Source organism: Dinoponera quadriceps, unplaced genomic scaffold (assembly GCF_001313825.1).
Source record: "Dinoponera quadriceps isolate SergipeBrazil2010 unplaced genomic scaffold, ASM131382v1 scaffold405, whole genome shotgun sequence".
NCBI lineage: Eukaryota > Metazoa > Arthropoda > Insecta > Hymenoptera > Formicidae > Dinoponera > Dinoponera quadriceps.
Window position 1 is genome coordinate 2376650 of NW_014554754.1, and position 27281 is coordinate 2403930.

The window sequence follows — 27281 nt, forward strand, 5'->3', positions numbered from 1 at the left end:
GGGGGGGGGGGGATTCGCTCGCGTTGCGGGATGACGAGATTATTAGTCTCTCCCGCGACGACGCGACTCTTATCGATCTCGACTTCCCGTCATGTTCTCGTCGGTCTGATTTTTTTATTTTTCCTTTCTTTTTTCGCGCGATGCCTTGACACAGAATTTCCGAAGTGTCGGTCGCTGGGTGAATTACGATGCGCTGAGCGCGCCGTCCGGTTTTCTAACACGGGTTATTAAACCGGCGTGCGTATTCAGTAAAAAGTTTCTAATCGCTATCAATTAACAGCATACGGGTCTAATTAACGCATCTTGTTTTCTCGTGAACCGTGTAAATGTGAGAGATTATCGCCGATCTCGGGGATCTTCACGCCGAGAAAAGGATCAAGGATAGAGCGGAATTTTATGACGCGCGTCGCAGCTGCTGGAACTTACGACGGCGATGTCTCGGGGAGTCCGCGCGTATACTTTGTAGCGTAGAAAATAGATGCGATATCCGGTGTAATTTTCGAATAGTAAGATCAACGTTAGAAGAACGAAGTTATAGCGTGTCAAGGACAGATGATCGAATCTTTGGCAAGGAGCAGTTTAGAACACTCGCACGGAGAACGATAATTTTGTCGTTGCGGCGAAACCATCGTTGCATATTCGTTGCGACAGTGTAAAATTTAGTCGTCATATCTGAATTAACGATAAAATTATTCGTAGTTAGAACAGAAATGGTTTTGTCGTGAGGATGGAAAATATTCTGCCGGACGAATTTACTTTAGGACACGTTAATTGTCGTTGGAACAAAGTAGTGTTTTCCTACGTTTATTAATTTGTTTCTGCAAATTCGTAACTGTAAGTTAATTTGTACACCGAAAAATGAGTTGGATTTACCCCGACAATCGGCGACCAAACGCGTTTCGGCTGAAGGAAAACAAAATCTCTCACGAATCAAATTTGATTCTTATCCCTGAAATCCTGTTTTCTTCCCTTAAAACACGCTCGGCTCACCGTAGGGCAGTTTCGAAACCGAGCTCATCTTTCAGTGTAGGTTTGGCGAAATAATTCAGCGAATGGCGATCAGTGCTCTTAACAAGTAATCTTGCTGTCTGCATAACAACCGGCAGATTTTCCTGCGACGGGATAAAATCCGTTGTGCCAGCAAATAATTGTTCTCCGTGTTATCAAAGAATTATACATTCAGAACGTTGCGTGTTCACGCGCGATGATAGACGGCGTATCTCTCGCGTTTCTCGCGCCGTGGAAGGATCGAGTTATCCAACTCCGGCCGATTCGTCGAATGGCGCAGTGTGCACGATCTGCTTTTTATTCTGGCCCGCTGTAAAAACATGCCAGGTCGACTGGTTTCCAGGTCGTAGCGGCGACGGGGCTCAGCCGTGGTGAAGGTCCGCCGGCGATAAGTATTCCTCTCGTTCCTCGTTCGCACGCGAATAATTTCCCGCGGTAAAGCATACATTCCCCTTCGGCCGTCGATTCCGATTAGCGTTGAGTGGCGATTTGAATTGGCACGTAACACTCACGAATACGCTTCCTCTAATCCAGGAGGGCTCATTAGGCGGAGCCCAGGCGGGTATTAAGGTGAAACGATAAAAGGCTGAAACGAGAGACACGCCGGCCGCGTCGGTTTTACGGCCCTCGGACGGCAGGAAGCCGGCTCGGATCATCGGGAATCAATGAACTTCGGACACCGCCGGTGTCGAAACCGGTTCCCGGCCGGATGACGAAGACGAGAACTCGAAATGACACCTCGCTCTATGATGAGGCTGCCGGCACTCGCGAACGGCAATCGCATCATCATCGAGGCGATCGCGCCGATACGCCGTCACGTCGCGCGGCGGCCACTATCTTCGCGCGAACGCGTTTTCCCAGGTGCGTTCGAAGGAAACGGGCCTGTCCATTTGTTTCATACGTAATTCCTAGCATCACACGACGCGTATAATTTCTTCTCCTTCTTCTTCTTGTCTTCTTCTTCCACGATATCCGCGGACGAGTCGAGGAATTACCAGCCGTGGAAAGTCGCGCACGGAGAGAAGTTTGCGCCGGTAGCGGTGGATCGTTCGTTTCTACAGCGATAACAGAAAGTTTCGTTGGGAGTATTTATTGTTAATTACGCCAACTGAATTTTATCGCTGTCGCAACGACGTTAAAAATCTCCCCGTCGCGATAACGAACAATTCGCTGTGTAAAGAACTTCCCCCCCGTGCGCTATATTTGTTACGCAGAAGCGGCTCTCGAACGGCAGCATAGATTTCAACATCCGTTGCCGGGGACGGGTTTTCGATTTGTCCTGGAGTGTTCAGTTACAAGAAAGGTGATGCTCGATAAGTTGAAACGCACTATTCGCGCGGGAATGTCTCTCATCGCTCCAATCTTGTCCTGAATATCTGGACACCGAACTGGCTCTCTTCCATTCATCCGCCTCTTATCGATTAATTAGCGGAAGTTTTAAGCAGAGATCGCGCGAATAGACAGGCGATTAATGGGACGGCCAGGTTTTTCTCGCGGTAATTTTCAGCCGGTCGAAGAAGTCGGTAAAGACAGCAGCTGTGCGAGCTCCCTTATCGTCACGCGCGACGCTCGATACGCGCGAGTGATCGCGCTGCCACGATTGCGCGGATGTGTCTCGCGATGGCCGATCCGAGAGACATCGATGCCTGTCAATTACCAGCGCGATTAACCGGTCGACGGCCTCTATTCGCCGCTCCCTGCTTTATATTTCGCGCGCGCGCGCGCATGCGGAGGTTGTCGACTTCGATTCGTGTTTTCACTTTTTGTCAGAGAAACCTCCGTCGTTTTTAGCGTGACGTTCGTCGCTTTCACGTTGATTCGATGCCGATGCGATCTATTGTCCGTCGCGGAGGTGTCACGATGTACCCGTGTTTCGTGAATTCGGAAAGCCGATTCGGCGCGATTCGCGCCATCTCCGGCTTTCGACACGCGCAATTATACAAGGTTGATGTTGAGATAGTTGATCCGTGACGATGGGGGAGATAATTGTTGATGCAACACGAAGAAACTCGACAAATTGGGGCTTATTGTTTATGAGCATGATTTACAATATACAGCTTTGACGTTTCAGCAAGAGAATATCAGTGAAACTTATGTACGTTGTTGCGATGCTTGAAGATGCATGAGAAAACGTCCTTTTTCACATTTTGACATGATACTTTTAGGACTACCCATGTTAGGTACACGCAGGCAAATTCATTTACGGACCAACTAACTTAACCTGTTAACCGGGGAATAAATTTTTTTTTATTTGCGTTCAAAATACTACGGCAAATTTCCATGACGAGAATGTCGTCATTGCAGCAGTAGTTCGTGTATGACGAAATATTTCATCATACCCAGTTAACAGGTTAATACAGCCGCTGTCGCGTGTACGAGACATCGCTCTACCAGCGATCATCTTGCCAAGAAACATTTGTCGTTGGTGCAAAACATTGATGTCTCCGCTAATTTCGCGCGGAAAGTTTGTTAAAAGGAGGCATGGAAAGTCTTCGTTAGACACTTAATGAAAAGAATACCGAGTCGTTCATTTCGTAAAAAATTACGAATCCTCCGAAATTGGATGATTTCGTTTTCTATTTTATCGAAACAAACCAATTCATGCGACTAGTTTCGTTTCGCACGAACCGTGTCGACGGATCTTCTTATTCTCCTTTTTTTCCAGAGAGAGAGAGAGAGAGAGAGAGAGAGAGAGAGAGAGAGAGGATCGTTTAATTTCTGTATCATTCCACCTGTACGTGAAACGGCGCACGGAGAATTACTCCGGATAAACGTCGTTACCACGGCAGTCACCGCTCGCTTCTACGTCACAGTTCGATGCGGAACGTACGTACGGACGTACATCAGGCACGCACGCACGCACGCACGCTTGCTCGCATACACGAGAGCGCGCGGTCTCGCGGGGGCCGTGATACGGTGTTTAATGGAATTCGTGTGTCGGGCGCAGGCGGACGAGCGAGATAACTTCATTCTCTCGTCCGCGCCGGTTGACGGCGCGGAGTTTCCCAGATAACAGGAGCGTGCTCGAGTCGCTCGTGTTATCTCGTCATCGGCCTTACAATTCTCTCCGGCGCGACGAATGGGCCTCTCCGCCTCCTCGACCCGTGACAATAACGCGATGCTATCGATACGTCGATATTTCGGAAAAAGAACGCCGCGAGGTGTACGTCACAAGCGATGATTGACGTCTGGATATTCCCTCGCAAAGATGCCGCGCTTCTTGAAAAATACAACCCGCCCGGTCGATCAGCGAGCTTTTATTCCTATCTTCCTCGCGGCAATCGCGGGCGTAATATAGCTCTCGAGGCGACTATCTGGAACTTCCGCCGTCTCGCCGAGACTCGACACGATCTATTCTCCCGTTGCCTTCTCTTCGTCCCTTTGTCGTAGCTGGTACCCTTCGAAGGGGCGTGTGGCGAGATAAATTCCCGCGTCGATAGCGCTACGCTGCTGCGCGTTGATCACTTTTGCCGCGTCTCTCTCGCTCTTTCTCTTTTCCCGTTGCATAATCACGATAACGCGACACGTGCAATTGGTATTGACGGCACAACGAGGACCACGACCGATTGTGTCGATGTGAAAACGCCCATTTCTCGTATCTCTTTCTTATCGCCATTAGTCATCTCCATTCCTTTCCCCGTTCGACTATTTGTTTCGTACGTATTAATATTCTTATATAAAGTGAGACAAAAATTGCGGGCGAAATTGGGGATAAAATTGGAATAATTATGATTAATTCGGGCGATTCTTCCCTTCGGTAAAGATACTTCATGGTGCGATTATTCTTGGTAAATTTACGGTTATGATCCGGAAACAGGGCGCACTCCTGAAATCGAGACCGCAGTTCACGGATACGCTTCTGAGGTACTTAATTCCGTTGTACCGCGGTATCAGTTCCAGAAGCGTTACCGTAGACAAAGGTATCCGCTAAAGCGTTGCTTCCGGTATCACTGACTCATTGTCAGGGTCAATGGGCATCGTGAGAGATAAGTTCACATAATTCCGCAATCCTTGTATCGCGCGATAAAAAAAATCTCGGCAATTATTTCGTATCTGAACGGGCCATTTCCAAGAGATCACCGGTATTACAAGGAGGCGTGAGAGATGATCGTTCCCGGACGAACGGCGATATGTGTCGAGTCTGATGAAACTATCACCTTGCCGCCTGCCCGTAACGACGTCCGCAAAAAATGGAAGTCGATCGGTTCAGGTTTTTTTCTTTTTATTTTTTTTTGGAAATCATGTTAACCGACTAAAGAAACAGTATCGAAAAGACGCGTCTAAAGTACGAATGAAAAACGAAAGTTAATTTTGAATCGGAAATATCAGGGTTATACAATAAACCCTCCTTCACTTCAAAATGTTCGCCGTTTCATGCCCTTACGACTGTGAGGTCTTTATTTCCCTAGTAAACGCGCTTGAAAATAATGTATCTTGCTCAATTGTACTTATCGATACCCGTGAAATCGTCTCTTCTTTTATCTACCAGCATTATTGGTACTTGATCTTGAACTTTTTCTAATCGCGAGATTTACCGCACAAAAGTCAAGACAGTGCTCACAAGATTTGTCCTTCCAAAATGTTCAACCGTCGTTTTAAACTAATATACCGCCCAACAAGCCGAGCAACAAATGGATAAGTCTGGAAAACTATTACCAGAGCAGCCACGCGGTACCCGTTGGGTGGCGCAGCTGCAAGCCTCCGAGTGCAGCGACTCTCGGTCCATTCGCCACAATTTACGGATGTAACTTCGTTATTTTTTTTTCGATAAAACTTTTACGAAAGCCCATTCTCGTAGGAGCATTCGAAACGTTCAAAGTGAAGGAGAGGTCGGATTTTTTCGGAGTTGTAGACTAGAGAAGACCGTACACCCTCCGTTAACGTTCGAGCCGGCTACACTTTCTTTCTTCCGCGTCTCTCGCCGGCGAGAGGACTCATCCTAGCCGCTCGATCTTGTGTAACAGACGACGACAAAGGGTCATTGAGCAGGATCGGTTCCGGTTGGAAAGCTGACCATTATTCCATTATACCGGTAGCCCCCGCTCGTCCGACGATCGGAAAGATGTCACCGTACATCTTTCGCCGAGGCGAGCGCGCCTCGTCGATCACTCCGAGGCGGAGATCTAGCTCGGGAAAGCTCCGCCGCGAGCGTTATCTCGCGCCCAACTGCTACCACTCGCTTTCCTTTCAGCCTCTTTTTCAAAGCCGCGCTATTAAACCGCGCCGATCGCTCACCCCATGCTCGTTATCAGCGGAGATTAGCGGCGGACGATTCGCCGATTATTGCTCCGGCGCAGCGTCCCGACGGTTGCGCGCATTTCTAACATATTATCTAAGATATTATCTCGGGAGCACCTATCGACCGCTAATTATAATAACGACACCTGGAAGGAAGGACTTTCGAGCGTAATCTCCCGCGAGTCCGCGTTTCTGATCTTCTCTCATAATCGCACCCGCTCTCTCGCGGGAGACGCTCATTCGGATCTTCCCGGGGTCGCGAAAAAGCTCGCATTTAGCGGAACGGATCGCGCGGCTCCTTTCGATCGCGACCTCGTAGGCACGAGGACAAAGTTTTACGAAGAGGTCTCACACGTGGGCCCAGGCGACGGTCTTAATGAGTTAATGCGCACCGTGTCGTTTCCGCCTCGCGACCGTGTCGGCGGAAAAAGTCCCCTTTCTGCTTTTCTCTCTCTCTCTCTCTCTCTCTCTCTGTCGGTCTTTCTCGAGACCCAGTTGCGCGGTGGAAACCAAAAGTGCAACACGCGACTCGCTTGCCGCGCCATTTAATTGTTTTTTCACGGTCCGGTGCATAGATCCGCCGGCGGAGACGGAGCGCACGACGGCGCGGAGCAACGGGTGTCGGTCAGATCCTTATCGGCGAGCGCTGGTTAACGCCTTAACCAGGCACCCGTTGATGTCACCGGCTGCTCTCGCCGCGCTCCCGTGCACGTCGCAGTATAATCGTTTCCATTCCTTTCACTGTTGTCGCCGCCGCCACCTGGAGAACAGGTTGGGGAGAGAAAGAGAGAGAGAGAGAGAGAGACCGACCGACGACGACGGAGCTCGCGTACTTTTGCGCGCGTTCCCGCGAGAGCGCCGGGGAAAAAACGCTCGCGGGATCGATTTATCTCTCCGGGTAAATCGAATGAAATCGAGTTAACAATATCCGAGCCCGTGCAGGTTGCCTCGTGTTACCGGCGTAGATGGGGTCGCCGGACACTCCGCGGTTTTCAACGTTCGATACCTTCGACGGATGTTCGTTTTCCCTTGAAAATTCGTTTACGATAAGCAAATTCGGAATTTAGATACTTGGAGAACAATAAATGCAGACAGTACAAATCGCACCCAAGTGCCAAATTGATGAATTGTGACTTTGCGCACTGATGAGAGATTCCCCGCTTATTTCGCGAGCGTCAAAATCGGAGGTTTGGTATATTTTGTAAGTAACTATTCAGCAACAAATTCTTATATTACTGTTACGTCGAGTTCCGTTGTTGAGTGCAATATATCGTTTCGCTGGCTTAATCTCCTTTTAGCGGGACTTCGTTGAAAAGAAGACTGATAGAATAAGAATTTGTTTCTCTTTGGCTTTTTAATATCAAATCAGCAACTAATAGAAATACTCGAATTCCTGCTCATTTCTGTTCCGCCGACTTCGAAGACTTGGCTTTCGCGACCGAAGTACGAGGAGCAGAGAAATGGCGAGACGCGCCCGTGTCGCCTTCTTTTTCTGTCTGCCGATTTCGGTCGGTACTAGGACGATTGGTACTATAAATTACAAAGTCTCGACGGGGAATAACTTCTGAGGGGCGACTTTTTTCTCTGACAAGGACAAATAATTCCGCCCGTTGTGCAAGTCGGGTCTTGAGCGCGGCGATCTGGACGGCAGACGTGAGTCGGGATCGCTGCTACGGAAAAGGAATGAGGTACATTATATCACGTGATATAACAATTTGCGAAATCAGTACCTGTTACGCATTCTGCATCTAGCTTCCTCGTAATTATCATGCGCTCCGAATGCTCGACTCGTACGGCGAGGCAGAGAAGCCCCATAACGGCTAATTAGCATTCCCAACGGGGGTAGTTGAGAGGTCGTAAGTACAAATTATTGCCGATATTCAAAGACATATATATATATATCTATCATTTAAATACAGTTACATCGCGATTAAGAGTACGATTAAGCGCGCACCACCGCGAAATATAAATCGTCGCGCCGGTATTAAAAGCAAAATGCAAATGCGCCGGGCGTTTCCGCGACTTCCGCGTGATCATTATTTGACTTCCACTGCAAAAGTTATTAAATCCAGGCACGTTGGGCGCGCCTCCCCCCTCCTCCTTCTCTTCTTTCTCAAAAGGCATAATATGCGAGAGACCGTCGGGAACGCGCGTGTATTCAGGCCGAAGTTATTATAGAGGCGTGTTCACGCGCGTGCTCGGAATCGTGCGAAATCGTTCCTGTAGAATCGAAGTAATATGCAAATTCTCGTAGTATTCCGGCGGTGATCCGGGTCCTCTTCGTGATTAAAACGAGCGGGGAGTACTATCTAGTTTTTATCCAGGAATGTACGCATCTCCTTTCTAATTACTCGCCATTTGTCGAACGATATTTTTATTGTTTCTTTAGAATCTCACGATTTCTTTCACAAACGAGCAAAATACTCACGCTGATATCGTGTATTTAATCTCTCAGAGGAGTGGATACAACGAACAATGTAATTTTTTGAACAAATTGTAACGAATCACTTGAAAAGGTCGGTCGATGTTTATTCATTTCTCAAAGCTGACTCGCTGTCTTCTTACTTCTTCAAGGACGGGACTCGCTTCTTTCGTTCTTCCTGACAGCTAAACCATCACTTTCGCGTCTGATATATTTCCCGTCCTATTACACGTCCGGCCTCCATTATACCCTATATCGAAGAGGCCCCACGGGTCGCGAAAAGCGGTGCGGACGGCGGCACTTGATGGTAGCGATATCGTTCTAGATCATCGGCTGGAACGATCGATACCCGATACTTTTGAGCACCGTTCATCCCGGATAACATCGCCCGTGGACGATCCGATCGGTTCGCTTTCCAATTTCGTGCGATCCGACTCGCGCGGCCGAACGGCGCTCGTTACCTGTGCCGGCGAAGTGCAACACCTTATTCGTCGGGCGACGACCACCGCCGGACGAAGCAGACGGCGTCCTCGCCGGCTTGTTCTTCCTCGTAAATAGCGGCCCGACGATGCCGAAACGCGGCTGACTTTCGCGACAGCCCTCTAGATCTCCGGGATCATCCCGCCCGCCGCTGATTTCCGCAACGATTGTTCCACTTTCGCGCGACGCCCGTAAAGATCCCGTCCTAGCCGCGAAATAGGGAATAATAAGCCCGGATCGCAGATGTCGGGCGGAATAACCATCCGCTCTTTACGACACCACCTCCCCCAACTGCACTTTCTTCGTTCCTCGATGCGGATAACGCCGTTGCCAACGACGCTTTACGAGGCAATCGCGTACCGCGGAATATTTCCGCGGGCCGACTCTAAGTTGTCGCCGCGATATCGTCGGCGGAGAGGTTGCTTATTGCATCGCGACGATATCCGGGATTATCGTCGCTGCTTTTATCTGCGGTGATTCGCCGAACGACTTTCAGTTAGTTGAGTCAGTCGGTTCTGCCGTCGACGAAAGTGCCGTCGCGAGTCCGTAACTTTCGGATCGACCGAAGGAGCCTCGGAGGGGAAGCTGGTATCGGAGTTTCGGCGCGAATTGCGAAAGAAATTCCGCCGGACTTCCCAGAAGCCCGCCCGGCCGGCGTGATAACTCCTTAGCTTTTATTACAATCACGACGCGACTCGGGGAACGTCATCATTAATCAGCGACGCCGGTTTGGCGAAGCGAGTCGTCCGCGCGCTAAACGAGTTTAACGTGTATCGGCGAGCGTGATAAATCGCCTCCACCTCTCGGCGCCGACGACCCATCCTAGGTCGCGTTAAAATCCCGGGGGAATCAATCATTAGCGCGGCATTAAGTCGAGCGTGGCCTGCGTTTACCGCGCGCGATTTATCTTCGTGCACGGCGCCCCTCGTCACGAGCGTAATGTAAGGATCATCTCTTAACACCTCTCCCGGCGTGTACGGTCGACGAGTGCGCGTCGATGATGAATCTCAGATTCATCCGTCGGGAGTCGCGATCGGCCGATTCCCAAGTCGACCCCTTGCGTACTCTCGTTACGCAACATTCGCCCGAACGGCAACTCCTGCGGCGCCGAAAGAGCCACGCGGGTTAGTCGCGTTTGATTTTATTTTTTTTTCATTCGAATGTTAAAAGTCCGCCGACTTCTTTGCGAGACCAAGGCGGGCGTTCGCGGGAGAAAACCGCCGAGCGTGAGGTTTTCGGAGGCGGCGTGGTTATTCGGGGAAGGGGAATGTTAATTCCCTCCTTTTCAGGAAACGAGGAAACGTCGCGATCTTCGTTCGCGAAGAAAAGAAAATCCGCGGGAAAACCCCCCCCCCACGTGCTCGCAGCTCGAAATAATTCATGGTGCCGACCGGTGAGGACTGGCCTCGAGCACGGAGGGAAAAGCCGCGGCAGGTGCATCGCGGCGACCGTCGCCGCCGCTTCTGCCGGGAGCTGCATCTGCGTTTCGCGATGTCAGGATAACCAGACAGGTCCCCCCCATTGTTCCATTCTCGAATGTCGCTCCTCGCACCGTCCTATCATTCGAGAACCAGTTTTCGAGTATCTCATATCTCTCTCTCTCTCTCTCTCTCTCTCTCTCTTTTCTCCACTCGTTCTTTTTCATCTAGATCTTCGCGCGCTCGAAAACAAAACTCTTCGAGGATTCCGCGAGAGAATCGCCGATATTTGTTTCGCCGGCGACGTATTATTAACGGTGTAACGATCGACTCGTGCGAAACATCGCGGGGAGGTATGGGAAAATATTTTCGCGATGCCTCTGAAGATAAAAGAACCCGGACAGGCACCCTAAACCTGAACGTTCTTATTGCTTTGGTTTTTAACTGCGAATATCTTAACTTTCGACCATAAATGCATATACATACGTTTGATATATATACATATATTTTACGTTGAAAATTTCAATATTTGTATTTAAAATTAAAATAATGAGAATACCCGGGTTTAGGTGCCCGGACGTGTTGGTACTTTTGTCTTGCGCTGAGAGGAATATATTTGATGTCTGTAACTATAATGATCGTGATGAAAGAGTTTTATAATTAGGAGAACCATTTTTCCAAGTTTTATTATAGTGTTAGTAATAATAACTTTACATGCGTATTGCCACTACTATTTTTTGTGGTCAAAACCATAAAACGGGTATACTTGAGGCCGAAAAAAACTATAATTTCTCTCAGTGTATTGACGGTTGCTCTGCAAGTAATTTTGTTCCCTCGGAATTTAATGCCTCCTCTTGGCACGTGTTTTACACACTGAGAAAATATTGCAGTAAAAGTCGCCACAAAATTTTGCAATACCGGACTTTACGGAATTATAACTGCAATTATGTGTGTTGTAATTTTTAATAATGTGCACACATGAAATAGATCATTAAAGATTACAACGTATCATAATTCCAGTCGTAATTCCGTTTCATCATTACAAAATTTCGTGGTAATTTTTACTACAACGTTTTCTCCGGATACGATATTACGATTTCGAGTTTCGTTTTCCAATTGCGATTCGTGTTATTTTCGCGAAATATTATTAATATTTCGTTAGTTGATTTATTGGCTCGAGCGAATTTGAACAAATGCCAGATAAACATATACAAACGAGATTGAAAACACGAACGGTAACGAAGGCGATTTACTTTAATTACACGCCACGTCTGCGTGTTGTGGCTGTCGAGGAAAGTCGTCATTTCTCTTTCGTCGAGATGATACGGCGAATTCCGGAGCGACGAAGCGAAGGCATTTGTTGACGAATAGCCGCGCCAACAACGCGCTCCAGACGGGCGTTTTTGCGCGCGGCCGGTTTTGCTCCAAATCGGGGCAAGTGCGCGACCTTGCGAACCCTCGAAAGGTGGCTTTGCCACAGGGTGTCGCGCATAATCCTCACATTCGTATTTACCGTAGTCGGACGAGACGCGTCTGTCTGTCTGATCCTCGTAGGGGCGATTCTGCGACCCTGACGAGAATAACTCGGCAAGGTCGTTCGTTGCGAGAGGAAACGAGCTGATACCCGGGCGGTATTCTTTATACGACGCTGTTCTTTGTCCCGCCCGCGTTTCTCTGACTTGTCGGGAGCCCCAAGAGACGTCTTCTCATCCTCATAGTTCTCCTCATCCTCATTTTCATTCTCGTCCTCCTCCTCCTCCCTGCTGTACCTGGAACTCGTTAAATCGCTCGGCTCACCGCTCGCTTTTTTCACCTCCGCCATTATTCCATTATTCAGACAAGAAAGTGAAACACGAGGGTTTTCCGCGGATCGTGGAAAAGTCGCGATAAAACCGGGGCGATTAAAAGTCACCGGGTGGAAATTAATCAATTTTTCCGAGAAACCGCGGAAAGAGTTCCTTCGCGGAACCTGTCGCCGCGACGGAGGGAGATAACGGCGAGCCGAGGAGGATTGTTTGATCCGTCCGTGTCCGTTAATCCGTTTCAATATTGTGCGAGTCAACGCCGAGTCCTCGCACCGGCGCGCGAAAACATAACAGAAATCGAGCGGAAGTTATTCGCTTATACGGTCGTCGTCTTACTCGGTTCGTCGAAAAGCAGCCGACGCGACGGTAACGGATCGTCGATCCCCGATTCCACGGTAGTAAAACTTGGCGATTCCGCGAGACGCCGGGTTCCGGCCGTTCCCGAATAAGAACGCTAATCGGACGACGCGCGACATATTCCCGCTCGATTATTTCGGGCCGCCGTTAGGGAAGCGCGCGTTACGTGCGCCGCGTTCCTCTTTGTTCGTCCGCACGCGACCCATCGTGGGCTTTCTCCTCTCATCTCTCCCTCTCTCTTTCTCGATTTCACGTTCCTCAGTTGCTCTTGGCGCCTGTCCAAGGGAGGATAAATCACCGAAGAAATCGCGGGTACGGAGCGACGAGGCGATGGTCGGCGCGCGACGATCGCATTCCGATCGTCATGGATCAGACAGCGCGTTGGATTTCGAAGCGGGCCCGCACTTTCTCGCGGAAACGTTTCCCCCGTCGTGCGTGTGTGCGTTTACACGATGTGTGAGTGAACGGGTGGGTGCGTGCGTGTGTCGCCGTGATCGCGTGCACACGTGTGCCGGGGTTTTTTTTTTCCTTTTTTTCCGAGTGAGCCTGCTTTCTTCCCCGGGTGGATCACACAGCGTGTCCCGATTGACATCGTCGAAGTCGGACGCGTGTCGGCGATGATGACATCAACTGGGGATTCGGGGACTCCCGTGACCGGCCCCCGTAGCGGCTCGCTTCATCCCAGCCGTTCCATTTATGTTCCACCGATGACGCGACTCATTGCAATTAACGATGTCACGCCTATACGGCGGCTCAGTCCGTCTCTCGCCGTCTCGCGCGCGAGACACGTCGAGAGCTCCGGAGCGGAATTGTCGAGCGGAATTCGGAGCGTCCCCGAGAGTGCGGCCAGTCAACGAGATTGAAGTTCGAGCGTGCGGTAAAAGTGTAATTTACAGCGCGACTTTTCTGTGTGTGCGTGCGTAGTCGTCGAAGTGCGTGGACGTCTTCTCGAGAGCGCGGCGCGGTAAAGAGCGCCGCAGAGCGCGAAAGTATCGCGGTTACGCACCGTGCGGTTCGTGCTGGCTAACAAACCGGCAGAATGTTATTAACTTAACGGCGACGCGCCTTATTATCACGAGGGCCTCTTTAATTCTCGACGGATCGGAGGTGACACGCGGCGGGACCCCGTCGAGACGATTTCGAGAGGCGCGCCGTTCGGCCTCGACCGAGAACGTCTCGTGTCGCAATGAAGGTAACTTCTTTTTCTTTTTTTAGACCGCCGATTTAGAACGTTACAATGCGCTTTCGCGTAATCGAGATTGCTGAATTACTTCTCGGTGTCCGAGAAGTCGGGATGTAACCGGAGAGAGGTGTGAGACGACCCTGTTACGATAGCGCGAAGGAATTTCGCGCGTTCGCGGGGTGATCGCGCTCGGGAGGAATTCAGAGCCGCGTGCGTTTTTCCGCCCGCCGTGATCCATCGCTCTTATTGGTTCCCCCTCGCTCTCTCGGAGATCCGAAGGTGGGCATTACGTAAATGTTTAATTATAGTATCCCGTCGGGCCGTCGCGTCTCGCCGATGATCGTTCGTTGCGCAAAACCGTCTTCTGGACGGTTAATTCACGCGTAAAGGCGCACTTCTCGAGAGAGGAACGGCGCAGCGTGGTTATCGCGATTTCCTACGCGCCGCCAAGAAAACGGAAGCGGGTCTTATCTAATCGTCGCCGGCGCGGAAGGGAAACCGTTTCTTGCGTGTGCTCGTGAAAGTGGCACGCGTTCGGCAAACGTAAACGCCGAATTTCTCAAAGGGAAGCAATATCCGGGCGGTATTACTTAATAATCACCTGGCGCCAAAATTTCACGTCGCCTCGCGGAATATTCGCACTGAGAGAAAGAGAGAGAGAGAGAGAAAGAGAGAAATATTTGGTGTTTGTAACTATAGTTATAGCTGAAGAATTCTAGTCAGGAGTCAGTTTCGATTTACGAGTGAATATCTCGACGAATTTTCGAATTTGATTATGAGACGAGCGCGCAAGCTGTGGGAATCGTCCGTGCGAATTCCATCGGCTTCCACCGGCGCGATCCGAGGTGCACGCGAGAGAGCATCGCCGACCCTTAACGAAATTAATCTGCCCCTTAAAGGGTTGAGAAATCGCGAGGCGGACGGTTACCTCTCTCGCGTTGAACATTGCAAGAACTTAGAAACGAAGTTTATTACTCGCTTGGCTACCTGACCAAGGTCACGGCATCGGAGAGGCCGAGGCGCTCTGTGGAGGCCTCTTAATAACGCGAACTCGCGATCGGCGAAGTCGATAAAATGACGAGGTACGTGGCGCACGTTTCATCATCGTCCACCAATAAATCGCCGATCGGGACGCGGACGAAGTGTGGCGCGGAAGAGGCAAGAAGGACGCGTGAAAAAATTACCGTTTCTCTCGGATCCCTTCGACCTCGCAGAATCCAACACGGAGAAAAATAACGTTGCTGTTGCAGCGAAACTACATCGTTGCTACTGCATATTTCGTCGCGAGAAGATTTAGTTGGCACAACCAAAGCAGCAAATTATTCACAATTAAATTTCTCGCCCGGATAGAAAAATTCTGCTGAGTTTATTCGTAGGATGGCTTCAACTTTCTGTAAGAACAAAGTAATGCTTTCCTACATTTACTAATTTCTTTCTCAGATAACAAAATAATTCGTTGATTCGGCGTGATAATCCAGCGAATGGTACTCGGAATAAATCATTTTTACAGTCCGCATAGTGACTGACAGATTTTGCTGCGACAGCGGAAAATTTGCTGTGCAACGGCGAAGTATTTTTCGCCGTGAACGAACGCGAGAGATGACAAAAGTCACGGAGAAAGAACAACGCGTATTTTTCGCACGAAACTTCCGCTCGAAAATACGAAACCCGACAGAACCTGACGAAAAACCGGCGCCCGTGCCTTGCGGGGTTTCCTGTTGATTCATAATAATATCTCGTAGACAGTAACAGGCGCGTAGTTGCAACGCAAATGAAACGGACGGCGGGTGTTCATTGTAAAAAGAGGTTCACCTTCGGAGCAACGTCGATTATTCACAACGTTGATTATTCACAATTGAGTCCGTAAGGAGCATTTCGACTCGCGAAGTGCAGAATGTATATCCCCGCGAAACACGGTTTACACTGAAGAGGCAGCTTCGCATCTCGTTATTTTGCGCACGTGGCACGCGCTGTCGCATCTCTTCTCGGCTGCTTCCTCCTATGACTGGTATTTCCAACGTACTTAGCGTCATCGCTTCGGCTCTTCGGCCTGTGCCGTTACTCCGTGTTGTAACTTTAGATTCCGCTCGGTTTTATCGCGACTCTTGATTATTCGCGCGCGCTCCTACACGCTCTCGCTCCCGAGAGTAAGACGGGAAAAAAGAGTCGGGAACTTTTCGTCAAGTTATATTAGAATCCAAGAAACGTGATTTCTGTATTCTATCCTTATTTTCGGGGTTGGTCTTCGGTGATATTTTTTACCGCCAATTTTTTTTTATTGTCATTTGCTTCGCGTAGGTGAGGTAAAAAATGAGCGCTCTCGGGTTCACTTGTAGTCATAAACTTGTTCCGCTGTATCGTGTAAAAGCTCAGACCGAATGGCGGGAATAAGGAACAAGGAATTAAATATAGGGAATTAGGAACAAGATATACGAAGTGAGCCGTAGTTTAAAACACGAATGAAGGTAATAGAGAATGAGACATAAAAACATTTTAAAACGAGATCACTACTTTAACTTATTTTTTCAATGAACCTCTACTGCCATTGCTAACACTTTTATCGTTTCCTTGATAATTTCATCGAATATTGATCGATTCAAACTGCTTTTCATTTGTATGTTTATGATCATTAGACGTTTCGGAGGTTGACTACTAAGCTCCGTAAGCGCACAAGTTACGAGGAATAGAATTTCGACGGTGCTCTCGATCCTAGTTCCCTATATTCTTTTATTGCCAATTGAATCACCGTTGCCCACATGTCGAAATTAAATTCCTTGTTCCTAGTTCCTCACGTTTCATTTTCTTGCGCCTTGTTCTTTTCATCCATGTCTTGGTTGAGTCGGGACTCGAGGACTCTTACGATCGATTCGTCGCCGCGCGGACACTTGGCCACGTTCGCGACGTCTGACGCACTACTCGTTATTCCTACCACTACTGATACGCGTTATTTCACCGGGGACTCGATTTCCCCGACGAGCACGTAGCAAATGAAGCGTGCAGGGGGAAAGTGCAGCGGACCGGTGGACGGGACGACGGTCGTTCCGGTTGTCGTTATCGCGCGGTGCAACAACGGCGTCCCGACGATGAATCCTGCGGCCGCTCTATCGAGAGTTATCTCCCATTGTGCGTCCTTAGCGGTTTTCTACGCGGCGAGCTATACCTGTTTTCCCGGTGGCAGGCCGCGAGACCCGCCGAGAACCGACGGGCTTCCTGGACGTTGGAATCCTTGGCACTTTATGGCTTCAGTTTCCGCGGCCAGTCCTCCCGTATTTTTCTGCTCGCGCTCGCGGAAGGAAACTCGCGAGAGAGAGAGAGAGAGAGAGCCGCCTTCTGATCCTGGGAGAGGCTCGCTGGAAACGTAAATTCCCGCGCGAACACCCGAGCAACCGTTTCTCTCCAAGTTTCGCAGTAGGCTCGCTCCGATTAGTGCCTGTCGATCGAAGTGCCGAGGAAGGGAACGCGGCGGACGATAAGGATGAAGCGTTTCCGTCTTGATCGGTGCGTATCATCAGGAAGCACGAGTGTGGCTCACGAGCGTTCTTATTTCTTTTATCGTACGTAGTGGAGTTCTTTTATCGTACCGAGTGGAGATCACGACTTTTGAAATTCCTCAAATTCGCAAACGATGAAGATCGTTTCTGCGTCGCCTTGTATACGTCGTACTTTGCACCACACGCTCACCCCCGGCATTTATTAAGGTAGTTGATTCGTAGAGTGTCGGGTTTTCAAGTTTTCATGTCTTCAAAACGAAACGGTCAGAAATTTCTGCACATCTTTGCATTCAGTCCTTAACATCACGATAGTCTTTCATTGAAATCCTAAATGTTGTTTAGAAGAAGTTAAAAAATTTTCCCCACGTACTTTAGCGCCCGATCTATCGGCCAAGTACTGATTAAAGGAAAATAGTTTCGAGATTCGGAGGAAAATAATGGGAAAATTAGTGTATCCATGTGAGATATGATGAATTTTTCCGTCATTTTCCTTTGCTTCTTGAAGTTTTCCTCAGGCGCTAAAGTGAGATCCGTTGTAAACCATTCATGGGTGAAAACTAACGGAGGGTTAGCCTCGTGAAACACGTAAGAAAGATCATCTTCAGTTTCGAATATCTCAGCTTCCGATTGGCCAATCGTTTTCTAGCTGTGCAGATTGGATTCCCCTCGGTGTGCAACTAGGATTTCAAAGGATCCCTGAGAAAATGGTTGTACGGGCCAGCTCGATCGAGAAAATGAAAAGGGGGCATCGTCGATCACGCGGTCCGCGTACGAATGTATCATCCGGGATCAGCAATTGCGCTCGCGATGGTAACGTAATTTCCGCGTGTGTTACACCTGGACGAACGAGAGACGGACTCTTGCGATTACCGTGTCTAACGTGCGCTGCACTGTCAAGCTTCTTATCGCGGTCAGCTCTCATAGACGATAACAAAGCACGGGCAACGCAATTACGGGGATAGATCGAGACGCCGCGAGCTTCGGCGAGGCCTCCGACTGCGTAAAGTCGGGATAATCGGCGCGTCCCGTAAGATATTACGTACGGATGATTCCGCGGAGAGAGAGAGAGAGAGAGACTTGTTGTTCGCCGTGGCGATGTGGATATCTTCGATCACGCTTTCTTCTTATGCGACGGCGCTGTCACGGCCGAGCGCCGACGGTAACGACGTCCCGAGGTTTCTTCGTTTCTCAGGACGCGTCGTCGAAAACATTTGTCGGGTGGTTTCTCGCGTTGTAACGGGAAAACCACGCGCACGTCGCGCGTGACTTCGGCCGCTCCGATGAGATTCCCGCGAGACAGTCCCGGGAAACAATCGAATGCAGGAATATTTAATTGAACACGGACAAAAGTTTCGTTGAATTTACTAAATGGTAAACGAACCAAACGCTTTTTGGCTCCTTCGCTCTGACAAATTCAAACGTTTTTTTCCGTGTACAAGTACAAAAGAGCCGAAGGAGCGTCGATATCTCCCTCGCGAGCGACAATATGGAGAAAATTAAAACGAGTTTTGCAAAATTTCCGGGGCGGTGGGGAAAAGTGAATGTTATTTACCTGAAAGTGTTGAAACTGCATATCTCGCTTGCGAATATCTCAGGATACGCGACTGAAAAAAATTTCATTACACCACGGGTAAAAGTTTGTATTAGTGCGACGCCTGATACTGTTGTGATTTTTTTGCTGTTCGAGTGCAACGCCCGAAGTTCCAACTTGATAATTAATTCACGCACACGGTTTGTGTTATTTGTCCGGCGATCGGCGGGGATCGACACGGGCAGCTCGCGTAATTTCGTAGCGCGAGCTGATTAATCCCCGGAAAAACTGCGTCCCCACACGTTCGCGGGAACGCTCACGTTGCGCGAGAGGGACCGGTTTGAGATTATTATAGAAGAACAGGTTATACGCGCTCTGCCGTGCTGTGTGAACGAAACTCGGGATATGCCTCATAAGAATCGAGATTATTGCGGTTCTTGCCACCAAAAACACTCCACAATTTCTCCGTGAGTCTACTTAAACGACGTCCCCCGTCACACCCAAGCGGTTACCCGGGATTTATTTTAACCGCGTCGCGCGCGCGCGTCAAATGTGACTTTTGTATCTCCTCTGTCAAGTACAACAGCGGCGGTGATTTTTGCCCACTTTCGTAAAACCCGTTTCTTTATTTATACGGGGTGTACAACTCGGAGTTTCACTCGATGCAACGCCACTGAATTATCTATGCACCTCTCGCGCGCGCGAGTAATTGGGACAGAGTAATTTTGCAGACGAATAAATTTAGTCCACTCGCTCCCAATTCGAAATATTTCAAAGTGATATCTGCGAGATCTTTTGAGTAACTTCCACGGAGGAAAGTCCATTCTAGCGGTCGCTGTGTTCTATTTGGCAACGTTATTTTTAGACGCGCCGGCAGAATACAAGGGATATGTCGCGAGTTCAGATCTTCGCCATTAATATGAAATAAATCGGATTAATAGGAGGTAATAAATCGCGAAAATTGAAGGGAGCCCGCCCAAATCCAAAAGCGTTGAGGCATAAATGAGAAATAAGCCGTGGCACTCTTTGCTTTTTAGCTTATATAATATGATTTACGCGATGGCGGATGTGAGTAGTTTGCGAGTAGTGGCGTGGAGCAAACGTGAAAAAATATTAGACAGGAAATCCCGTTCGCCTCGTTCGAGAGGAGGAAGTGATTGGCAATGTAAACTGGTTTATTGATTTAGAGTAGAAACCGGACGGTGAACGCGGCCAAGTTTAGGAGACAAATATGAAATAAATTACCTACTTTTGAGTATATAAATAGGTAGATGCCTCCTCCGAAAACATACGCACCTACGCGTCGCGCAACTTTCATTAATTCAGGTTTGAATATGGTAAACAAATAAAAGTGCCAAGTACAAAATTAGCGTTCTTCAGATCACTCCGTGGATACATTCATCATTAGCGACACTTCACGAATTGTATCTGACTGAGTTTTTAGCACATTCCACTGGATTGTAAGAGTGCTTGTAAAGGTTCACTGGATTGTAAGAGTGCTTGTAAAGGTCACATGCTGCCATTAGCCGCGAAAAAACGGACATTAAAATTTTTTGCACACACACACACACGCACACGCACTTTCATCGTTTACCATATTCACTTCTCAATTGTTCCAGCAGTCGCTTTCTTTCGTATCGCGCGTATAATCGGTTCGCGAAGCCGCAGTGACCGGATTGAATTGTGAAATTTGCTCCCAACGCATTTAGGTCTCATTGCACGCTTTGCGTATATCATTATACTCTACACGTGTAATAAGTTGGTAGAACGTTTTGTGAGCCTTGTGTTCTGCTGGAACGAATCAATGGAGTGGCTTAACTGTGCTCAGCGAACTATATCGATGACATCACATATGTATATGAGCTCGTACACGAGTCGCGTTCATTTAGCGAACGACACGGCTCAAATTTGAAATGCAACGAATGCAAGTTGCGCAGGCGGTCGCGAAGTCGCGTGTGGTCTATTTTAACTTGTGTATTTCTTTTTTTATCTCGCCAATTGCCTCGACTTTTCGCTCATTTTTCCCGCGTGATTTCATTAATTCGTTAAGAAATCTCTCCTCCCGGCACAAAGTTTCAATTAACGCTCGCTCATCATGCTTTATCCTTTCGCGATCGCTTCGTTTGCCCGCAGCTTCGAAGAGATTTAAAGCGTGACGCGCTTCTGTTCTCAAGCATTGGCCAATAGTTTTTGTTCTTTTTTGTTCTTTATTTTTCCTTACCGGTTGCCTTACGCAGCGAGCGTTTATGCCGTGGGAAACCGCGTTGCTCGTACGGAATAGATTTCAGGGAGAGCGGGAAAGTTACTAGTTATGGTAATTCCGAAGGGGGTATAGTGGCGATGCGAGATCGACTCTCGCTGTCCGACGAAATCCGGACGCACAAAGATATTTCCCGTAAACCGCCGGCGTTTAGAAAGTACACTTACTTTCTTTGTTCTCTCCGAATACGGGGAACTTTCGTCGATTTCCGAAGATGCGCCGATTCATTTCGTCGTACTCGCGAAACGCCGTGAAACTGCCGCGAGATCGCAGCGCCGGTGATTTGCGATGAGGAACGCGCGCGCGTTTTTTTACAGAAGCGCAAGATAACGAGTCAACAACGAGGATGTAAGAGCGTGTAAATTGAAACTCTGCCCCCTCTCTCCGATTATTTTTCACCCTTTAAGATTTTCACTGGTTTTTATCGCGATGCAAAACTGCCGCTCGTCGTGCGGCATTATTGCTTCGAAGAATTGCAAATGACTCTGAATAAGTTCGGATGATTTCAAATGGCGAGTATAAACCGATGCATGGTTTTTTTTTTTTAATACGACGATAAGGAAACTCTTGTCCCTTAAGTATTGATCAAGCTGTAAACGATCTAAGTATTAACTCACATTGTTGTTCTATTATTATTTCGAGACATTACTGGAGACACTGAAACAACCGTCGGCTTCTATTGGTCATTTTATGTTATCGCTTCAATTTAGGGGTGAACAATGTCGATATTTCAAATATCGTTACTTTCGGGCTCTATTGTCGATATTTTATAACTATATTTTATTTTTCGATATTAGCATGTGTGTGTTGATATATGAATAGGAATATTGAACTTTCGATGCGGTCCGTAAAGCCCCATCAGACTAGGGTTGAGATTGGGTTGAAATTTAACCGATCGAAGCAACTGAAATGGAAACTTTTATATAAAATCTAATACATATAACTCGTAAATGAAATATAAACGTATATCTATATATATATATATATATATATATNGCACACCCATACGTTTGGTGTATCAATATTTTTATTCACGATGCGGCATCGATACGAAGCATCGATATTTCCTACGATATTGCCCATCCCCCTTCGGTTCGCTTCTTCTCACGGATCTCATCTTCGCTCCTCTGACATTCCCCTCTCTATTTTTCCAGGTCAGCCTTGCAGACGTTGCACAAGGTGTCCGGTAAGGCACGCGAGCAAAACTATTTTCTAGGTGGACTGTCTCACGACTGGGTCAGCTACTATGAGCAACGAATCGAGAGCGATCGGTCGTGCCTCAACGAGTGGCACGCCATGGACAATCTGGAGTCCAAGAGACCGCCGTCACCGGACAGCGTACGCACCAAGTGAGTCCGAGGCTCTCGTTTTGTCGCGTTTTCTCTCCTACCAAAAATATCCCGTCTTGATCGGCCGACGACGGGGGCGACGGATCGCGAGTCTGGGAATAAACGTCTCGCGGACCGACACGCTCGTCCCCGAAACGTTATTTCACGTTCGGGCAAAATCGATTTCGCGGGGCGCGCATATAAGACGATGCTGTCCGTCGGCGGGCAGCTGGCCGCTGCGAATTTAACTTGGTGCCGTGCCAGGAGCCGGGGAGGAGGTTTGTTGATGCGCGCGCGTTCCCTGGGTGTCTGCACGCGCACAAGTGGAGCATAACTTTACAGCCGTCCTTCAATTATTTCCAGTTTCCGCGCCCGCCGCCGTTTCGAGCGCTAAACATTTCGCGGTATTAGGTCACTTCGACCATTGGATTCTCCAGCGTTACGAAATCCTGGAGTACGGCCGCGCTCCCCGCCGGTGATCGATGTGTAGCCCGCGCGTCTTCCGCGCTGCGTTCTACTTCGGGCCGCCTCTATTTATCGTCGGGCGAACCGCTCGCGCGAGTCCATTTTTAGTATCGTTTATCTCGGCGATCTCTCGTCGCTGTGTGTGTCCGTACAGAAATATGAAATAATCGCGAAACGATTGGACACGACGCACGACGCCCGGGAATGGAAGCTGGAACGATCACGCGTCGTGTATTTTAGATTTTGGTAAGAGTAATTTCGATCCAGTGCACCGGCGAATAGTCATTGCGGGATCATTTCTATCATAATTTGGCAATTTGTATTAAGTAATTTTTATTAAGTCCTCACTTATTTCGAAATGTCTCGCTTTTTCTCACTTTTAAGAGAAAAACAATTTTCTCATCCTTTTCTCCACCTGTCTCCTCTAACTTGAGATGTCTCGAAAGAACTCGATTACGAGAAATCATGTTCAATAACTAGTTTTATTAAAGATAAAAGAGATCCAATGAGAATATTATAGATTCGATAGAAAGTAACAAAGCGCTCCGCCGTGTGGAAATTATCGCCCCTTTGGATACTTACGGAGGGCTTATCCGTGCGAGATAATAATTATCACGAGATACTAATAAAGATACTTCTGTAATGTATAAGGCCCAGGGAGAGAGAGGAGACCGAGCGCGTGATCCGATCTACGCTGAAGGAGATCATGATGTCTGTGGACCTCGATGAAGTTACTTCCAAGTACATTAGAGGCAGACTTGAGGAGGATCTCGACATGGACCTCGGGGAATTCAAGCCGTTTATCGATCAAGAGATGCTCACCATACTGGGGCAAATGGATGCGCCGACCGAGATATTCGATCACGTCTATCTCGGGAGCGAATGGAACGCCAGCAATTTAGAGGAACTGCAGAAAAATGGGTACGCTCGATTTCAGGGATATCCCCTCACGTGGTCGTATCGCGTCGCCGTGAGAATTTTACAGTCGTCCTTAATTCTGTGGCGAGATGAAACGGTGACACACTTTCGATATATATCTTCCCTCGTTCGATCAATTTAATCGGCAGTTCGTGTGTGCACTTCACGAATTATTTCTCCACGTTTAGATGTAACTTAACATCAAATTGCGCTATTAAATTATTGAACTCCTATTCCTTCAAGTCTTGAAATAAACATGCGCGAGAATGGTCGCCCGGTCGATCGTGCAATTTTCGAAAGATTGAACTTCGTGAAGAAAGCCGTACCGTAAAAGAGATAAGGTGTAGCGAAAAGATGCCGTCTTAATCTACTTTAATGTAGTTTTGCATTCGGTGTGGCTTGCCGGTGGACGGAGTGTGTTCGGTTTGTGTTATCTCGTTGCCTGGTGCTTTCAGCGTGAGGCACATCTTGAACGTCACCCGGGAGATCGACAACTTCTTCCCGGGCATGTTCACGTACCTGAACGTGCGCGTGTACGACGACGAGAAAACGGACCTGCTGAAGCACTGGGACAACACCTTCAAGTACATCACCAAGGCGAAGAAGGAGGGCTCCAAGGTGTTGGTGCACTGCAAGATGGGCGTGTCCCGGTCGGCCTCGGTGGTGATAGCTTACGCGATGAAGGCTTACAACTGGGACTTCTCGCAGGCCTGGAAGCACGTTAAGGAGAAGCGGAACTGCATCAAACCCAACAACAGTTTCCTCCTGCAGCTGGAGACGTACCAGGGTATCCTCGACGCGATGAAAAACAAGGAGAAGCTACAGAGGTCCAAGTCCGACACGAACCTGAAGTCCCCGACGTCCGTGAAGGACCAGTCGAAGAAGGAGGAGAAGTCGGACAACATCGAGAACAATCTGCGCGAGGTCTCCGGCTCGGAACTGAAGAAGAGCAGCCAAAGACCGAAGAGTTGGTCGCCGAACGTGAAGATCGCTGAGAACATGTTACCTTCCGGTGAGTTTGCCGTCACCTTGTGACGCACGGAGAAGCACGGAGACGATTACACACTCTCTCTCTCACACACACACACACGCATGCACACCTTACTAACGAACAAACCAGACATGCATTTCACTGACGAAGACGCCCGTTCGCGCCGTGTGTTGCAGTTCCTCTGTCGCAATCATTGGAGAGCATCGACAAGGCGGGGAGCACGGAGGTGACACGGGAGGAGCTTCTTCGCGGCTCGAATCAAAAGCCGGCGATGGAGCAGGAGGCGCGCAACGTTCTGATGCCCTGCGACAACGGGCAGTCCTACAGCGTGTCGCAGAACAAGATAGTGCACCTGCCCGCCCCCTCTCCCGGCACACCTAGCGTAAAGAATAGGATTAGTAAGTTGGAAACTCAGGGACAGAAGAGGAAGGGCCTGGTACTCAACCTGACGAATCAGTTCGAGGCGGCCAGTAGTAAGCCGTCGTCGCCGGGATCCGACTCGGACGGCAGGCCGCCGCTGCCTCCGGAGGACAAGCCGGTCGAGAACGGCCACCCGTACTGCGAGCGGTCGCAGGAGGCGCGAGAGCCCGCGAGCACCGTCGAGCCGAGAGCGCCTTCCGAAGAGGAAGTTTGGGATCCCGGCGAGGGTCCGAAGACGAGGCGGAACGAGACGAACGAGTCCACCGAGATCGACGATAATAGTGAATGTCTAGTCTGGACTGCGTCCACGGATGCAACGTGTGCCGATGAGTGTGGTGACAATAAAACTAACGGAGGCGTGAGTGTGGAGAGTGAATGTATCGCGAGTGCGACGACGAGTGCGACCACGACGGCGATCACGGCGTCGGTGGGGACGAGGGCGACGACGACGTGTCCCGAGGTCTCGGGGAACAGAGCGAGGAAGGAGGGCGATCCGTTCAGCGCCCAGTTGGACAGGGTGTTCGACCGGGAGGAGAAACGGGGCGACCCCGTCAGCAGAGAGTCCCCGAGCCGGCAGAGTTCCTGGAGCAGTTACGACAGCGCGGTGGTGCTCGATAACAACTCGGTGCACAGCTCGTGGGCGACCCTGCCGTCGAGGAACAGTTCCTGGGGCTCTTACGACATGCGGCCGTCCGACCTGCTCGGTTCCAGCGGCCTGTTCCCCTACGACAAGGAGGAGATCCCGTGGCACCCGGGTACGGTGAAGCGTACCAAGCAGAAGCTGGAGGAGGGCACGGGCGGGGTGAAACGCGTGTGCACGACGCAGAGCTCGGATGAGAAGGGCGAGACGGAGCCGGCCCCGGTCGAGTCGTACAATCCGGTGCTGCTGCATCACATGCCGTCGCCGACGCCGCGCAGGAGGGACTCGTCGCCCACTCAGGAACATAATCTTAAAGTAGAAGCGAGTAGAGACTCCCCGAGCCCGGTCGGCAGCATCGACATCTCCCTCACGTCCATGCGCCAGATCGGACGGCTGTCCACGAGCGCGCCCGCCCCGTCCTCCCTCTCCTCCGAGTCCGACCTGCCGTTGTCCCTGAGGTCCTGCCGATCGGAGAGCGAGACGTCCAGTCCGTGCGTCGTCAACACTCCCCAGTGCCCGTCGGTCAAGCACCACAAGATGGTCCTGGAGAACCTCTGCAACAAGTCCGTGTTCAACAAGCGCTGCCTGTCCGTCGACGACTCGCCGGAGGCGGAGTGCCCGCGCAGCACCTCCGGCATAGTGAAGAATCTGAAGAAGGAGTTCGAGGCGAAGTCGACCAAGCTGGAGAAGAGCCCGGAGGCCGCGTGCGAGGGCGAGACCGCGTCGTTGGCGGTGCGGCCCAAGAGGGACGTCAAGATCAGGAGCCTGCCGTCGTCGCCGGTGATCCCGCACAACGAGTCCAAGATCCAGCCGTCGTCCAGCGTCGGCGAAACCAAAGACAAGCACGGCAGGAGGAGCGACGCGACCCCGTCGCAGGACAACGCGGAGGACCTCTCGGTGAGGGTGCTCGTGGGCAAGTACGAGGTGGCCAAGCCGGACTCCAGGAAGAATTCCGACGTGCAGCTGCGCGCGCACAAGGACTGGGACTCGATGGAGGTCCACCCGCCGGCCAAGTCGAAGATCGCGCCGGAGTTCTCGAGGCGGTCCGCGCCGATCATGATCAACAATCACTCGTCGTCCCTGTTCACCGAGGCGCCCTCGGAGGCGCCCGGCAGGCCGCCGGTGCCCTCGCCCAGCGTCGTGGTGGCCAGCGTGGTGGCGAAGGCAGCTAGCAAGAAGCAACAGCAGCACGGCAGAACCCATCCCCTCGCTAGGCTGCAGGTCAGGCCTAGGCACAGCAGTCCCGTCTACAACACCATGTAGAGAGGAAGCGAACGACGCTCTCCCCGTCCCAACCCATCCAGCCCCGCCTCCCCCCCCCCCCCC

General features: G+C 49.9%; 1 protein-coding gene across 7 annotated transcripts in view; it reads left to right on the forward strand.

Moving 5' to 3' along the window:
- The window catches only part of LOC106741483 (protein phosphatase Slingshot homolog 2), a 134190-nt gene extending 106918 nt beyond the window's left edge, over positions 1-27272 (forward strand). For 5 of the 7 annotated variants that reach the window (XM_014613575.1, XM_014613574.1, XM_014613576.1 and 2 more), the window contains 4 exons: positions 22348-22542; positions 23638-23907; positions 24360-24916; positions 25072-27272. In XM_014613575.1, coding sequence (XP_014469061.1) covers positions 22348-22542; positions 23638-23907; positions 24360-24916; positions 25072-27218 — 3169 coding nt within the window. In that variant the 3' untranslated portion in view covers positions 27219-27272. Of the gene's footprint in view, positions 1-13646; positions 13921-15294; positions 15316-22347; positions 22543-23637; positions 23908-24359; positions 24917-25071 lie in introns of those variants that run through there. The other 2 variants (XM_014613578.1, XM_014613580.1) reach the window with 2 other exon arrangements.
- The last annotated feature ends 9 nt before the right edge of the window (positions 27273-27281 follow it).